We start from the raw sequence: 18314 nt of genomic DNA, 5'->3' as shown, positions 1-18314 counted from the left end.
TTTTCATGTCTGTATAAATGAGCAAAAAATAAAGGAAATTAATAATTGTGGGATATTTACCAGATCTGAGGATTTGTATATTTTCACTGAATGAACAAAGTGCTTCTGATTATATAGCCTCATCTAACAGTCAAAAGATTTGCAGTTATATTACGGTTATATTTGTGTCATAAAATAAACAGAATGACATTAACAAATAGTGAAAATTAACCCTAAACCTAACAACTGTGAACAAAAATAGTATTTCCCAACAAAGACTTTTGATGTTGCTGTACAAGCATCTTTTGTTTCCACTAAACTGAAGAAACCAACTGAAGAGAATAAAAAAACAAAGGAAAGATTTTGACTTTGTCTAAAACAGTCCAAAAGTGACTGTGCTTAGATATGTTTTATTATATAGAAATTGCTGTTATTTAACCTTTTTGTGGATTCTTATTAATTGTTGGAAGAAAGGGTGCCGTTTCATGCTTTGTGCCTAAATGTACAATAAATATTGATCACTCTTATGTATGATATCTGTATTCTGTGAGCACAAATGTCAAATGTTAATGTAACTGTAATCTCAAGGCATATATGCATAATGTCTTTTATTAAACATGTATACTCAATGCTACAGGGCTTTTTTTTGTGTAAGAGAAAGGCATGCTGTTTTCTGCAGTGTGCAAACACAACAGACCTACAAAATCAACATTTATGACCCTGGACCACAAAATCAGTCATAAGGGTAAATCTTTGATTTGAGATTTGTACATCATCTGAAACAATAAATACACTTTCCATTGATGTATGGTTTGTTAGAAGGACAATATTTGGATGAGATACAACTATTTGTATATCTGAAATCTAAGGGTACAATAAATAAATAAATAAAAAAAATAAAAAAAAATAAACCCTTTGAGAAAAATCACCTTTACATTTGTCCATAGAAATGCATATTAATAAAAAATAAACTTTATATTTACAGTAGGTAACTTACAAAATATCTTTATGTAACATGATTGCTACTTTGCTTTTATTCAAACAAAGTGCATAGTCAGACAGGCAAAAGGTCGTACAACAGCAAACAGATGGGACAGAAACCTACGAGGGCAGAGCAGTGGATCACCACAGCCTAGCAGACAGGACTGAAGCCCACCAGGGTGGAGCAGAGGACCAACAAAGCAGAGCAGACAGGACAGAAGCCCACCAGGGTGGAGCAGAGGAGCACCACAGCTGAGCAGATGGGACAGAAGCCCACCAGGGCAGAGCAGAGGACCACCGCAGTGGTATCAATGGCACAGGAGAGCAAGCCTGATCAGGTAGGACTGAAACAGAGAACAAACAGGTAAATGGCAGCCTTGTGGCCATGATAAGGTGGGAAGAAAGTTCCCAAACGGCCTCCATAGCCATGACAGGACGAGAGTTCACAGACGGCCCCCATAGCAGTGACAGGACGGGAGCAAAGAGTATAGAAGTAACAAGAGGCGAAACTCAATAGAACGTTCCATAGCAACAAACGCACCCATGCGCAGAGCTGCAGCTCCGCCATCTTGGACTGAACGCAACACAGCTGTCATAGAATTGAATGATACCGGTCCCATTTCAAAAGCGGTTGAGGGAATTAAATAGTAGTTTATTGTTTTTAATATCTCTATAGCAGACATCCCATGTCTCTAAAATGTGAAACAACTTGTTCAGATTTTTTGCTTGCATTTTCTTGCAGTTATAGAGTAAAATATATTTTGTAATACATATACTTATATATATATATATATATATATAGAATATAGAATATAAATAATTATATTTTTTTATTTGTACATTTTAATAAACTTAAACTTATATAACTTTTTTTCTGTTTCACTTTCATAATTTATTTCACTTCAACAATAACCTAGCAAATGTCTTCTTTAAAACAAGACATACAGTAAGTCTATATTCCAAAGCATTCTTGAATTACAACCATTTAAATCGCATATTTTCAGAGATATATGAACACCTGACCTGACAAATGACCGCTTTATTAATTCATTGTTATCACTAAATTAACCCTTTAACTGTCACCCTTTTTTCGCATAAACATGAAAATCACTATCCAAACTTAAAGACCATTTCGAGTCTTGACCCAATTTTGACCAAATACATAACGTTAGCAAACTGTTACTGCGGTCATGGGATAGCTAACGTTACAGCACCTGTACTATGCTGCCCGCAGTTGCAATCAGCTTCCAGAAGAGATCAGATGTGTTAAAACACTATAGTCACATTTAAATCTAGACCCAAAACTCATCTGTTTAGCGGTGCATTTATTGAATGAGCACTGTGCAATGTCCGAATTGATTGCACTATATTTTCACTGTTTATTTTATTTTATTTTTTTATGTAAAGCACTTTGAATTACCATTGTGTACGAAATGTGCTATATAAATAAACTTGCCTTGCCTTGCCTTACAGACATAATTGTTAATGCTGCAGTGTATACGGTAGTTCTGCGGCTTCTGCCAACGGTAAAGCCGTTGGTTCAGTCCAAAATGGCGGCAGCGCGATAGCAGCTGCAATGGAGTTTTGACAGGTGACTCGCCTCAGAAAGAGCAGAGTTTCAACTAGAGTTGTTCCGATTCCGATACTAGTATCGGAAATATCTCCGATACCACAACAAATTCTGGCATCGGCAAGTACATGAACCCACCGATCTGATACCAATTTCTTAAACTAGTTATGACCGCTAGCTTTGCCTAACCGCTGCATGGTTCTTTTTCACTGCTCAGAAAGTTGTGCTGTGTTGCCACAAGCAATCCCTGTTTAGAGCAGCGAAGAAGAAATGAAAACGCGTTAGCAGCTCTGATCTATATATGACTGGATCGCTCATCACGTTCTAAACTGCCAAAAGACAGTGAAGCCACTTCTATATTATAGATCAGTGGTTAGCAGTATGTCTCTGTAGTATTGGTAGTAAGTTACAGACTCCCGAGTATATTCGGTACCCGCATCTGATTTCAGTCAGTCGCTTACGTGTTAGTTAAAGCAGGGCTCCAGACAGTAGCCGAATATATACTAGTGTCTGTGAATATTAAACTGCAAAATACTATTTAAATATTACTCCTGCAAATTCTACATCTCTGTGGGTGACGGGCGCAGATGCACGGGAGCTGGCTGTTTTGCAGTCTCTGCTGTGTGTCACTATATGAGGACTCGAACGCATTAACTGTCACTTCATGAGAATTTACCATTTCATTTGAGAAAACTGTCATATCATAAACACAGACACTCAAAGATCTTCATGGCAGCCCATTAAAATAAATGTTTGGTTTAACATGAGTAAATTGACAATATATTAAGCTACTGTTGTAGCCTACAGTAGATTTAACTATGTCTATGTAGTAATAATAAAACATCTCTATTAATAATAATAATTATGCCTAGACGGTTGCTTGTTTTTTACTACTTTTGTTGTAAAGAGTTTATCTGATTAATATATACTTTTTTATATTAATAGAATTATTTGTTGCAGTTTTTATACAGTTATATTGTAAAACTAAAATATCTTTTTTAGTTTGCGATGTTAGATTTTTGGCTGCATTTGAAGTTCTTTTTCGCTTAAGAAAATAAATAATACTGTCAAATTCATGTCAGATAATAAAAATACTGTAATGAATACAGTAGTTCATCATGTATTTGTTCATGTTTTATTACGGGATCAGTCTGAAGCCCACCATAAAATAATTCTAGCAATTTACACAGGGCTAGTAGTATATACACAGCTGTATATACAGATACACACCCAGGTATCGGATCAGTACTCGGTATTTGCCGATACCCTGAGCCCAGGTATCGGAATCGGTATCGGGAAGGGAAAAAGGGAACATCTGTAGTTTCAACGCTGTCCTCTGCCTCTCCCACAGTGAACGGAGAACCACACAAAATCAAAGAATAGTCCATGAAATTTCTTAAACTGCATTTAAACTCCCCTCCAGGAAACCATGATTTTACAGGCTTGTTCAGTCCAAAATGAAAAATTTCTTTTAAAGCGACTTCATCAAAAGAAACGTGCCTAGACAACTCACAAAACTGCTGAACATAGTACTCAACTGGTAAGTCTCCTTTCCGAATATGTAGAAGCTGGTTGACTGGGTCCATTGTTGAGCTGGAGAGCCGCCGAACCCTTGATGGCTCAGTACTCTGTTACAGTCAGGGTCGTGTAGGCAAGGTCAGATCCAATTTCAGATTTGATTCAAACAAAGAGCATAGTCAGACAGGCAAAGGTCATACACCAGCAAACAGTATCCAGAGGTCAAAGCAAGAGAATAATCCAATACAGGCAATTGATAAAGGCAAGCAGCAAAAGTTAAGAGGCGAGATAAACAGGCTAGGGTCAGAACAAAAAGACAAGGAAACAATACAAGGCTAAACAATACTGAGCACCTGTATGTGAGTGAGTGCAACCTTTATAGTGTCCGGGTTATTGGAAACAACAAGTGTGTAATCAGAGGGGATCTTGGGAAATGGAGTCCAGGGTGAATGTCTGAGTGGGGTATGGTAACCTCTGATGGTGAGCAGGAAATGGATCATGACAATCCTAATGATTTTCGGCATAAAAGAAAAATCTATTTTGACCCATACAATGTATTTTTGGCTATTGCTAAAAATATACCCCAGCAACTTTCCAAATAGCAAATGTCTTCTAGCCCAGATCCAGGCCACACAATGACTTTTCTCTCGGCCCAAGTACCGCAAAGAATGATGGCCCTGAAGTGGCCCAGAACTGGATTAAAGACTAGGGCCACACATGGGCCATATCCGGCCCGAATCTCAGCCAGTTATTCACCCTTAACTGGCCCTGAACTGGGCCAAAAGAGGTTTTTATTATTGGTATCAATTCTCAGCCTTAAGTAAACCAGAATCCCCCAAACTGTGCCACACCTGAGCTTTATATAGCCCAGACCCAACCCAGACAGCAAGCAGTTTCAGCCCAGATCCAGCCCACATCTGGCCCATATCGATTTCACACAGGCCAGATGTGGGCCGTATCTGAGCCAATACTATACTGCTGTCTGGGAATACAGAATCGTAATATTTCATATTATTGCCTTGTATATTACTATAATCGCAATTAATTATTTTATGTATTTTGGTAAACCAGACAGCAACATAGTGTTGACCCAAATCCGTCCCATATCTGGCCTGCTTGAAATCCATGCGGGCCACATGTGGGCCAGATCTGGGACGACACTGCTTGCTGTCTGGGAAAGTACATTCAAACTATACCAATAAAGTACATTAAACTGAATAGAAAATCAGACTTAAAGGTGTGCTTAAAGGTGTGCTCCGTCAAGGTGTGCATTTCGCATTCAAAACACGTATCACCGGAAATACGGCATGTCACAATTTATGACGAAACTGGCAAGAGCCAATGAGCGTTTGAAATCGCTGCCGTAAAACTTCTTAATGGCACATTTTTAAATTGTTACTATACCTACAGAGGAAGGAGATACATATCGCTGATGAATGCGGTTTGAATTTGGATCTATTCCTCACACAAAACATCACACAGAGGATTTAAATAAAAATAAAATACTTTCATGATAATTTTATTTAATGCTTGTGCATGACAGCATACTAATACAAATTAATTAATGGTAAACCAAATAAATATTACATGATAGTGGTTAAATGATCTCTCTCTCTCTCTGTTTTTTTTCATGTAAGGATTCTAAGATTATTTGTAAAAAGAATAATAATATAAAATGAAATGAAATTATAATTAAGTGCAGTTTAATGCACTTGACTGATTTGCTTAATTTTGAAAAGATGTTTTATTCTGTTTTGACTTGCAATTTCAAAGACTTAATTTTAACCAGGGCCGTGCACAGACCTTTTGAGGGGCATGTGCTGAAACTGAAAAAGGGCACCCCCTCCCTTTTTTATATCAATTATATATATTCTCTTTTTTAGCTATTCAGTTTGGTTTTATAAGCTAATTTGTATTATTTGGTTAACATGATTATGAATGACATTGAGAAGGTCTCTTATTCACTACACTTTCCCTAAAATAAGCCAGCAATGAAAAAAATAAATAAAAATAGTGTGAAAAGTACAGTTGCAGTGAAAAGCATTTCTGAAGGATCACGTGACACTGAAGAGTACTGAACTGGAGTAATGATGCTGAAAATTCAGCTTTGATCACAAAAATAAATTACATTTTAAAATATATTCAAATAGAAAACAGTTATTTAAAATTCTAAAAATATTACACAATATAACTGCTTTTGCTGTATTTTGGATCAAATAAATGAAGCCTTGGAATGAATCACGAATTACATTCTGCATGATAAAATATAAAGATTTCACAGTGATCTTCTGTCATTTTTTTGAGTTACTACTACATTACTGTAGTAAAACAATGTTTTACTACATTTTATAAATGTGAGGACGAGCGGAGAGTATACCATAACATGATTAGCCTAAATGTTAATAAATTAAGTGTATCAGCAATCATAAATCAAAGAAGAAATTTCTCAGAAATATGTTATCTAGGTGACGAGGATCACGCGTCGCTTTGTGTAAGTTCCAGTACGAAACAGCGCGGGGGCGCACCTGTTATGATTTTCCGATGGTAAAAACAAATTATATGTTGTTGTATTACTTATCAATATATAGTTTTTGACCAGCGAATGTGAAAATTTTTTTGTCCGTCATTAAAACGGCGACAGCGACTGCTGTTGCCGGTGTATTAGTCAATCTGTTCCCCTCGGAATGTCTGTTCCCCTTTACGCAAACATACTACAATTGCCGAGTTACTATACGTACGATCAGAACTAGCGTGCGCAAGAAGCGTGACTGGATGTACGGCAAGTCAAATAATTCAAAATACAGTCCTATATCTTAAACTTGAAAATAAATTTAAGACGAGAGTTTTTTCAACTTGAAATGTAAGAACATAAGACAAAAATAACGGAACAACTGCAAGATGAATAATAATAAAAAAAGAACATAAACGGGAGTGTGATAATCATTTTACTATGCTGCAGTGTAGCAATAAATTTGTCCCTTTTTGCTTTCCTTACATCCAGGTGTGTTTGGTGTATTTGCATCCGTGGAATTTAGGCTACTTTGTGAAAATGTTTGATTAACTATTTGGTTGGGTTTATCACACGGACCTGGCAACCCGAGGGGAAACAGACATTCCGAGGGGAACAGAATCGACTGCTACACCGGCATCACATTACATTTTCATCTACAGGTTACAAACTAGTTTTTGTATCTATATAGACGGAGCTCTCAGTTTTTCCTGTGGTAAAATGCATTTGGCCAAAATCGCATTTTATTATAGATTTAATGCTACTGTATGCACAGGCTATTTAAGTGTTGGCTATGTATTGGCTATGACTAGATGGCAAATGCTAGCCCTCTCTCTCAGGCGACGTCCCACATGTCTCAGTCAGTCAGACATCAAATAAATAAAATATGAGCCTTTATAAACATAGTGTTTAGTAGTACTTATTCAAACACGGAAATTTTTTTACCCTTCGCAAAACTTTGTTCAGCTCCGCTGTTGTCTACTGTGCGGCTGCTGTGGAACTTCAGTTAATTCAGTGAATATAGAGGGGGCGGAGGTATTAGCTTACTGACAGCTTGAGGATCGAATAAAATTTACACAAGCTCGTTTTAAGAACTTTCATATTGCTAAATATACCAATAGCATTGATTTAAAAAAAAGAAAAAAAAAAAAAACACCACCAAAAAAAGGGCACTTCGGAGTGTAAGGGCAAAAAGGGCATGTGCTCTGCACAGGTTGAGCCCTACCTGTGCACGTGCCTGTGATATGTGGCACAAATGAGGCTAAGATCTGGCAGCATATTATGTGACTCATGATAAACAAGATAAATACAACATTGCATGATAATGGTTAAATGATCAGAGACATTTTAATGAAGTGTAGTATTGTTAAAATCAGGCACGTGCACAGGTAGGGCTGTACACACTCACGGTAATACAAAGACTTCTTCAGGGATTCAGAAACATATAGAGGCACTCACGATATGGTAAACACTCACATGTAGGAACAATCTCAATCTCAGTGTGGAACAATCTCAGTGTGGAACAATCACAATAACAAGTAGGAACAATGAACCGACAAAAGACAGAGCACACTAGGGGATCTAAATCAAGACACAACAGGTGGCACAGATACAGCAATCATGACAAGACTAGGATAACAAGGGGGGCGGGGCAAGGGAACGAGACAACACAAGCACATGGCCCAAGGACAAGGCCATGTGCTTGTACACAAAACATGGGTCTGTCATGATCCTGCCTCAAGACTAGAGAAAAGTCAGGACATGAAGGCAGAATCATGACAAAAGCAGTAATATTGTGTAATATTTTTAGAATTTTAAATAACTGTTTTCTATTTGAATATATTTTAAAATGTAATTTATTTTTGTGATCAAAGCTGAATTTTCAGCATCATTACTCCAGTTCAGTACTCTTCAGTGTCACGTGATCCTCCAGAAATGCTTTTCACTGCAACTGTACTTTTTCACACTATTTTTATTTATTTTTTCATTGCTGGCTTATTTTAGGGAAAGTTTAGTGAATAAGAGACCTTCTCAATGTCATTCATAATCATGTTAACCAAATAATACCAATAAATTAGCTTATAAAACCAAACTGAATAGCTAAAAAAGAGAATATATATAATTGATATAAAAAAAGGAGGGGGTGCCCTTTTTCAGTTTCAGCACATGCCCCTCAAAAGGTCTGTGCACGCCCTGGGTCAGTCAGGCCCTGACCTGACTGATCTGGGCTACAATCCTCCCATCAACAATCGGCCCTCATGTTGTTTGCCGGATCCCCGCCGTGCCGTCATTGCCACACATGGCCCAGCTCTGGCTGGAGGGTACATGCCATTGCCGACATTAGGCCAGCAGTGTCAGCTTGCACCCACATGTAGGCCAAGTCTGTTTGCAATGTGGGTTGTGGGCCAGGTTCTGTGTTTGTTTTCAATAATGTGAAACACATCTGTTCTCATAAATGATCTAAAAAAATGTGTTTCATAACTGTTAAAGGATTTTTTAAGAGTATTTTCATATAGGCTACAATATTCTAAAATGACAGATTCAGGAGACATAGTGTTAAAAAGTCAAAATCTCATGTCTTAAATCTCAGGTCTATTTTAGACACAAATATTACATCATCTGGTGTCAAAGGACCACAAACTAAACCATGATTACAAGTCCCACAACTTTTTATTCTGCATAAAAGGTGATGATGTACCATAGCCTATTGTATTCAGGTCATACAACTTACAACAGTTAGTGAACTAAGGTAAGACTTATTGTGACTTAATGTAGGCAGTCAGATTTACAAACCTTGTTACATGACCACTAAAATTATCTTTGTTGAAAATATTTTCGTTTTTGTTTTCCATCAAGGTTTTTAATGGCTGGAAACCTTTCAAATCCCACTTTCACATTTAATCTTAAAATAGCAAAATTTGATATCCATCCTAAAGCAATATATCCTGTGTTCATGGCTGGAGCTCTGATCTACGTGTTCTCTCTGGTCTGTAATGGAATCATTCTTGGACTGATAATCACTCAGAGAAGCCTTCACAAGCCGATGTTCTACATCCTGTTCAGCCTTCCTCTAACTGATTTAATTGGAATCACAGTCGGTCTGCCCAGGGTGCTTGTGGACATTTTAACAGAAACAAATGATGTGTATTACCCTACGTGTGTTTTTCAGGCTTTTTTGCTACATATTTATGCATGTTCAATACCTTTTCTACTGGCAGCCATGTCAGTAGACCGGTACATAGCAATATGCAAGCCGCTCAGATATAATTCTATCATGACTCCTTGCAAAATATGTGGAATCATAGCTCTGGCATGGGGTCTTGACTTCGTCTTAATACTAGTGTTGTTTTCACTTCAGTCTAGAATGGTAAAATGCAAGTCTTTCATTACCAACGTGTACTGTGACAATGCATCTTTGCTTTTGCTTTCATGTGGAGGGGATTTGACTGTGAACAACATTTATGGTTTATTTATAACAGCATTTATACAGATTAGCAGTATCTTAATCCAGCTATTTTCTTATACACAGATTCTCATCACATGTATAAAACAAACACACGCTGATTCAAAAGTTAAGGCTCTAAATACATGTATAGCCCAGATCGCTACTTTTTCCCTCTTTGAAATAGTATCAACTGTTGCTCCATTATCATATCGGATCCCCAGCATCTCTTCCAATGCACAGAAGATTTGTGGTTTAATGATTTACACAGTCCTTCCGACTGTCAATCCAGTCATATATGGAATGAAAACTAAAGATATTAGAATAGCATTACTCTTGGTTTTAAAAAAGTACAAAGTTAGCCCAAGAAAAAATACATTTGTTGTTAAAAACAGAAAATAAAAATTATGGAATGTAAAAAAAAAAGTTTCTTGATGTTGTATTTTGGATGGAAATTGACACAGGTTTACCTGTATTTTTCATTCTCGTTAAACCTATAGTAATCATGTAAAAAAGTGAATTAACATTTACTAAACAACTGTATCATAAGAGAATTTAAAAATAAGATTTTATTACATGATATTTGGGTGTAATTCCTTTGTAATTTTTGTGAAGGTATTAAATTATTTTTAAAATGCTGTATTATCTGTGTATAATGGACTTGTTACTTTGTACTAGGCTTTTCATGTCTGTATAAACGAGCAAAAAATAAAAGGAAATTAATAATTGTGGGATATTTACCAGATCTGAGGATTTGTATATTTTCAATGAATGAACAAAGTGCTTCTGATTCTATAGCCTCATCTAACAGTCATCAGATTTGCATTTATATTATATTACAGTTAATAGGCATGGTGAGAGAATGAAAGAAACCCTTTTTTATTTCATGAAATAAACAAAAGGACACTAACAAATATTGAATATTAACCCTAAACCTATAACAACTGTGAACAAAAATATTATTTCCCAACAAAGACTTTTGATGTTGCATACAGACTTTATTAAAGGGGTTTAGTTTAGAGTTAGTTCTGGCTGCAGATAAAGTTTTAATAGTAGGTGATTTTAATATCCATGTTGATAATGAAAAAGAAGTATTTATAGACATTCTGAACTCTATTGGGGTTAGACAACATGTTTCAGGACCTACTCATTGTCGAAATCATACTCTAGATTTAATACTGTCACATGGAATTGATGCTGATAGTGTTGAAATTATGCAGCCAAGTGATGATATCTCAGATCATTATTTAGTTTTGTGCAAACTTCATATAGCCAAAATGGTAAATTCTACTTCTTGTTGCAAGTATGGTAGAACCATCACTTCTACCACAAAAGACTGCTTATTAAGTTATCTTCCTGATGTATCTGAATTCCTTAGCATATCCAAAACCTCATTTTACCGCATTTTAAATACAGTTGTTCCTTTACGCTTAAGGAAGGTTAAGGAAACCAGTCTGACACCATGGTATAATGAGCATACTCGCACCCTAAATGGAGTGCAGCTGGAGGAAAACAAAACTAGAGGTATTTCATATTGCTTGGCGGGAAAGTAACCTATCCTACAGAAAAGCATTAAAAACTGCTGCTAGATCTGATTACTTTTCTTCTCTTTTAGAAGAAAACAAACATAACCCCAGGCATTTATTCAATACAGTGGCTAAATTAATGAATAATAAAGCCTCAACAAGTGTTGACATTTCCCAACATCACAGCAGTAATGACTTTATGAATTACTTTACTTCTAAAATCGAAACTATAAAATATGTTAGACCCTATACCATCTAAGCTTCTAAAAGAGGTGCTTCCAGAAGTTATAGATCCTCTTCTGACTATTATTAATTCCTCATTGTCAGTAAGATATGTCCTCAAAACCTTCAAACTGGCTGTTATTAAGCCTTTCATATTCCTTCTTAGAGAAAAATGGTATATGTGAGGATTTCCAGCATCATAGTACTGAGACTGCTCTCCTTAGAGTTACAAATGACCTGCTCTTATCATCTGATTGTGGCTGTATCTCTTTATTAGTTCTATTGGATCTTGGTGCTGCTTTTGACACAATTGACCACAACATTCTTTTGCATAGACTTGAAAACTTTGTTGGCATTAATGGAAGTGCATTAGCATGGTTTAAATCATACTTATATGACTGCCATCAATTTGTAGCAGTAAATGAAGAGGTATCGTATTGATCACAAGTGAAGTATAGAGTACCTCAAGGCTCAGTACTAGGACCGCTACACTTCACGCTTTATATGTTACCCTTGGGAGATATCATCTGGAAACATGGTGTTAGCTTTCACTGTTATGCTGATGATACTTAGCTTTATATTTCTTCGCCTAGAACACCTAGAACACTGTCTAAGACTTGATGGCTGCTCTGTCAATTCTTTGTCATCATTTATGAACATAGGTGTGCTATTTGATCACAATCTTTCCTTAAAAAGCCATGTTTCTAGCATTTGTTAAACTGCATTTTTCCATCTCAAAAATCTAAATTACGGCCTATGATCTCAATGTCAAATGCAGAAATGTTAATCCATGCATTTATGACCTCAAGGTTAGATTATTTTAATGCTTTATTGGGTGTTTGTTATGCATGCTTAGTAAATAGACTACAGCTAGTCCAAAATGCAGCAGCAAGAGTTCTTACTAGAACGAGGAAGTATGACCATATTAGCCCGGTCCTGTCAACACTGCACTGGCTCCCTATCAAACGTTGTTTAGATTTTAAAATATTTCTTATTACTTATAAAGCCGTGAATGGTTTAGCACCTCAGTATTTGAATGAGCTCCTTTTACATTAAAATCCTCTACGTCCGCTACGTTCTCAAAACTCAGGCAATTCGATAATACCTAGAGTATCAAAATCAACTGCGGGCGGCAGATCCTTTTCCTATTTGGCACCTAAACTCTGGAATACCCTACCTAACATTGTTTGGGAGGCAGACACACTTTTGCAGTTTAAATCTAGATTAAAGACTCATCTCTTTAACCTGGCTTACACATAACATACTAATATGCTTTTAATATCCAAATCTGTTAAAGGATTATTAGGCTGCATTAATTAGGTAACCGGAACCGGGAACACTTCCCATAACACCCGATATACTTGCTACATCATTAGAAGAATGGCATCTACGCTAATATTAGTCTGTTTCTCTCTTATTCCGAGGTCACCTTAGCCGCCAGATCCAGTCTCTATTCCAGATCAGAGGGTCACTGCAGTCACCCGGATCCAGTATGTATCCAGACCAAGTGGTCGATCAGCACCTAGAAATGTTCAAAACTCGTTCTCGAGTCAAGAACCGTTTCTGTCAGACGTGTCCGATTCGAGAACCGAGGAGCTGATGATACTGCGCATGTGTGATTCAGCATGAAGCAGACTGACACACAGAGCGTCTGAACCAAACTGATTCTTTTGGTGATTAACTCTGAACTGATTCTGTGCGAGTGTTATGAGCGCTGGTAAACCGAAGGCTTGAATCAAGGGCAATCATTGCCAATGACGCCATCACGTCCAGCGCAAAAAAACTGGTGAACCATTTTCTTCAACCGGTTTATTGAATCGAATTGTCCGAAAGAAGTACTGTTGATCCGAAAACCGATGCAACCATTTCTTGACTCGTGAACGAGTCTGTCTATTGTTCGTTATCTGGCTCGGCTAGGTGTTCATCTTCAGTTCTATCTTCACAGCAGTTCAGTCAGTGTACTGTTTGAGTAAATTAATTACTCTAGGATATTGGTTTGTTTGAACTCAGAGGGAGTGTCAGCCACATAAAAAAAGTTAACAGCTTAAGTCATTTGTGGATTAATGCGTATTGGAGACGCGAACCGTTTAAAATGATTCAGTTCGATTTGGTGAACTGGTTAAAAAAGATCTGGTTACATCAAATAATTCGTTCGCGAACTAGATATCGGATAACTGCTATGTTTTGAACTCTCTCTCACAACAGACACGGAAGAGAAGACAATGATGAATAAAGTCGTAGTTTTTGCTATTTTTGGACCAAAATGTATTTCTGGACCTGGGAACATTTCAGTTGCATTGCTGTCTATGGAGGGTCAGAAATCTACATCTTTTATTAGCCTACGTGATGCAAATGTCTTGTTCTTGATGCCTAAAAAGACATGATGTTTGTATTTAATACATTTGACAGCTTTTAACCTTAACCTGGAGTTGGTTCACCCTCCGCCTATGACCTTAAGTGATCATCCTTCAGCAAGGTTGAATGTCACCTGTAGGCTAATTATTTATATTTGTGGAGTTGGTTGGAATTTTTTTTTCTGTTGAATTAGTCATGGGATCAGGTGTTGTGTTTTGTACAGTAGCTTGTAAGCACAGTAGGCACAGGCCTGCTGGTAGAAAGCGTAACTGCATTATCTGATTTAAAATGCATCTTTCGACTTTTTCATTCAAAACTTGCTGAAAATACTAAAATATCACATTGTACCAATGTTGACAAATAAAATGTGAAGTAATCCTTTTGGTTGATGAAAACCTTTTATTTAAATGAATAAATATATTCTATGCTTTGACTTCCCACACAGCAGATGATCTTGGTGTGAATATTGTTTCTGGAATGCACCTCATCAGCCAAAGGAGGGTCATGCATGGCAATGATGGCATTACAACAAACATCATAAGACTGGCTCTTGGCAGGTCTGTGGCCCATGATCAATCCTGTGATCATGAGCCACATTTGAAAGTTTTTCTAAATAGATTTTTAAGAATTACTAGGTTTGATTATGTGTAATTGATAGTGAACTGCAATACATTTCTAAACTGTTAAAAAGAGGTTTATTCTTTCACCAATTAACAAATAATTTCCATATTTTGTTACTTAGTGTACATGTGTGTATGCTATTGTGTTAGTGTTTTACAATTTGGATGTCATGTTTCTTTCCCCTTGACTCTCCTATTCATGGAGATTTGTTGCGTTGCAATAAAATAACTATTATGATTATATACAGTTTATTTTATTTAATCTGTTGTGTTGAACATTGTAAACCAATAATGTCCTGTAGCTATTTTGCTAAGTATCAAACAATTGCATCTTCTATATTATTAAGATGGAAAAAAATGTACACCTACAGAAATAAATAGTACAAATATGTTTACAATTAAGTAGGCTACACTTACATGAAGACTTGTGTCATCATCAGTGGCTTAGAAAAATTGATTCCATAAGGAGGGTCTTCCCTTCATGGTGGCTGTCATGTTGAGATCAAATGACCAGCTGAATACTATTCATTTAATTTCAATAATCTGCCTATTTTTTGACAGTTTCAGAAAATGTGCAAAGGGAATTTATAAGGTCGTCTGTCAAACAAACTGACTGATTTATGATAAACAGGTCAAGCAAAATTATGAATTTGCATCCAAGGCACTTGTGTAACAAATAAAAGTTAAATATATCATCAGTTCATGATCATTTAACACACAGATCTAATTACATCAGAAACTACTTATCTTCTTGTTTTTAAAACAGGTGAAAATTTTCTGTCTGATCTCTTTAGTTTTAAAACCATATACAAGTGGATTCACAAGAGGTGGAAAAATAAAATTGGAAATGGAAAACACTCTGCGTAGGAAAGCGGGAACAAACTCAAATCGATGTGAAATAAGAGGAAAAAGAGTGTTAAGCTCTAACAACAGGAAGACAACCAAATGTGTACCACATGTCTGAAGTGCCTTAATCTTTGCATCAGACTGTTTATTAGTAACACATGTGATTAATATATGAATGTATGTAAATGCCACAACAGAAAGTGAAAGGCCGTGATAAAAAATGATGCAACTCAACCCAACTATATTGTTTACCTCTGTGCCATCACATAAGAGTTTCATTAATGCTGTCTTATAGCAGACTAGATCTGTCATGTGTGTCTGGCAAATCCTGTAAGGTAATAGAATAGTGAAAACTACAGTTATAAGAAAAAAATTTAAAAGCCACATACCAGTTATGATTTTCACCAAGTTATTGGTAGTCATAATGGCTCCATATCTCAGCGGGCAGCAGATAGCGATATACCTGTCATAGGCCATAGCGGTAAGAATAAGATAAGATGCTCCACCATTCAGGTGTGCTAAAAAGCCTTGAAGAAAACATGCAGGATAGGATATTGATCTGTCCTGAGACCATATACTATACAGCAGCTGAGGAAAAAGGCTTGTAGCATTCATTGCATCATTGATGGGCAGGTTAAGCAACAGTATGTACATTGGTTTGTGAAGATTTCTGTTCATGCAAATTGTATTAATAATCGTGAGATTGCAGAGTAAGATAAACAAGTATGTTGTTAATCCAAATATGAATGCAGGATAAATGCTTGTCTCAGGCAGTTCCAGAGAGTGAAAAGTCAGGACCAGTGAGAAGAGAGATTCATTTGGATACATGATGAATGTTCCTACTATTAACAGCCTTCACAATCCTGCTGTTAATGCTATCAATATAAATAAAGAGTAATTATCAACAATAATCCTGCCAGCAAAAATCATGCCAGATCATGACTGGTGTCCAACATTTATCCATTTCATCCTTTCATTTCGCTATATCCAGGATCATCTTACTTAGACTACAACCTGAAAAAGGAATAAACATTAAACAACAGCATGCTAAATTTGCCACAATATGAGATTTTTTTCCTTATTAATCTCGTCAGTTTTAAAATAATGTTTAAAGTAATCTATTTGCAAAAATGGTCATGCATAATGTCACCTTAAGTGATCATCCTTCAGCACTGTTGAATGCCACCTGTGGGCAAAAGATTTATACTCATGGAGTTGCCATGTTAATGTTATAGTGTTGTCTTAGTCATGGGAATAGGTGTTGTTTTGTAGCATGTGCACAGCCCTGCTGGTAGATATTGTAACTACAACCTACACAATCTAATTTAAAAAGCTTCTTTCTGCTTTGTCCTTCAAAAGTTGCTAAGAATACTAAAATATCACATTGTACCTGGGTTTTTGACAAATAAAATGTCAGTTAACCCTTTTGGTTGATAAAAATATTTTATTTACATTAATAAATATATTTTACTTCCCACACAGAAGTATTCCATACTGAAGACAATCTTAGTGTAAATATGGTTTCTGAAATGCCCCTCGTCAGCCCAAGGATGGCCACACATGGCAAATGCACTATGTGTGACAGCTAACAACATAAGGCCGACTACTGGAAGGAGGTGTGTGGCCCAGATCAACCCTGCAATCAAGTGGCTCATTTCATTCTTGTGATCATTAGCCACATTTAGAAAGTTTTTCGGTAACGTTTACATTAAGGTTCCCCTTTATAAGGGGTTATAAAGGACTAAAACTAATTTACAAATGCATTATAAATCATTGATAAGCAGTCATTAATGCATGAATAAAAAGGGTGATTTTAGTGCAATATCTGCCAAACAATGAGCCATTTTTAACTCACATGTTAGAAATGTATAATAAGTATATTTATTAATACTGATTTCACTCAAAACCAGATGATTTATTTCATGATGCAGCAAAAATCTAATATTATAGCATGACTAAATTATGTTATATTTATAGTTTTCTCATTTATATCTCATGATTTGTTACTTTTCTTATGATGTTTCGTACCAGAATCTACTCTATCGTGCCCATGATTCTTCCAAAAAGTTAATGATGCTGATATATTTTCTTTATTAAGAAACAAATTAATCATTATGACAACACGCGTGCTGCAAATGCTCACAACATACTTTTGAAAATCAAGCGTTTAGTTGATCCTGATAAGCACTCGTCGTTATAGTTGTAAAGACAATGGCTATCTTTTTTCGTGAGGGGGTTTGGCGTCACGGCATCTTTGTTTCCAGGCGGAACGTTAATATACGCGACGCATACGTCTTGTGGAAATCCTGTATAATTCGTCCTTTTCAGAAAATTTATATGTGCAAAGGGAATGCTTAGACTGCTTCAGTCTAGATTACAATATGATAAACAGGCCAAGCTTTAAAATGGTGAAATGGCATCCCCACGCACTTAGCAGAAAATAAGTTACATATGATATCAGTCCATGATCATTTCACACACAGATCTAATTACATCAGAAACTGCTTATCTTCTTGTTTTTGAAATAGGTCAAAATTTTCAGTAAAAGTAAACATACTCCATTTTAAATTTTACTCAAGTAACAAGTACTCGATTTTTTATGTACTTAAGTAAAAAAGATACATTTTGCAATTTTATGTAAAGTTACTTGTTTTGCAGAACATCACAGTTATATATGACATGAGAATAAGGCCTGAATTTAGGAAGAACATTTTAAGGAAAATATAACTACTGTATATATTCAGAA

The 18314-nt window shown here is 36.2% G+C and overlaps 2 protein-coding genes and 1 long non-coding RNA gene across 3 annotated transcripts; 1 reads left to right on the top strand and 2 right to left on the bottom strand.

The window, feature by feature from the left end:
• Window positions 1–597: 597 nt before the first annotated feature.
• LOC127972102 (uncharacterized) lies at window positions 598–8100 on the bottom strand. The gene is made up of 3 exons (XR_008156996.1): window positions 8034–8100; window positions 4069–4158; window positions 598–1304 (listed from the first exon to the last, which is right to left on the bottom strand). It is a non-coding gene; the product is annotated as an uncharacterized LOC127972102 (long non-coding RNA).
• Window positions 8101–9420: 1320 nt separating this feature from the next.
• Window positions 9421–10401, top strand: LOC127972197 (olfactory receptor 146-like). Its single transcript, XM_052575543.1, has one exon. The coding sequence runs from the start codon at window positions 9421–9423 to the stop codon at window positions 10399–10401; it is 981 nt and encodes a 326-aa protein (XP_052431503.1).
• A 5053-nt stretch (window positions 10402–15454) lies between these two features.
• On the bottom strand, window positions 15455–16396 carry LOC127973049 (olfactory receptor 52J3-like). The gene has a single exon (XM_052577083.1). It carries the CDS (start codon window positions 16394–16396, stop codon window positions 15455–15457), a length of 942 nt encoding a protein of 313 aa, XP_052433043.1.
• Between the last annotated feature and the right edge of the window lie 1918 nt (window positions 16397–18314).

This window comes from Carassius gibelio, chromosome B15 (genome assembly GCF_023724105.1).
Source record: "Carassius gibelio isolate Cgi1373 ecotype wild population from Czech Republic chromosome B15, carGib1.2-hapl.c, whole genome shotgun sequence".
NCBI lineage: Eukaryota > Metazoa > Chordata > Actinopteri > Cypriniformes > Cyprinidae > Carassius > Carassius gibelio.
The sequence above is the reverse complement of the archived record's forward strand: the minus strand, read 5'-3'. Positions and strand labels throughout refer to the sequence as shown.

What these genes read in the sequence shown, in the direction of transcription:
- LOC127972197 (XM_052575543.1), top strand. Translation starts at nt 9,421, where the DNA reads ATGGCTGGAAACCTTTCAAATCCCACTTTCACATTTAATCTTAAAATA.
- LOC127973049 (XM_052577083.1), bottom strand. Translation starts at nt 16,396, where the DNA reads ATGTATCCAAATGAATCTCTCTTCTCACTGGTCCTGACTTTTCACTCT.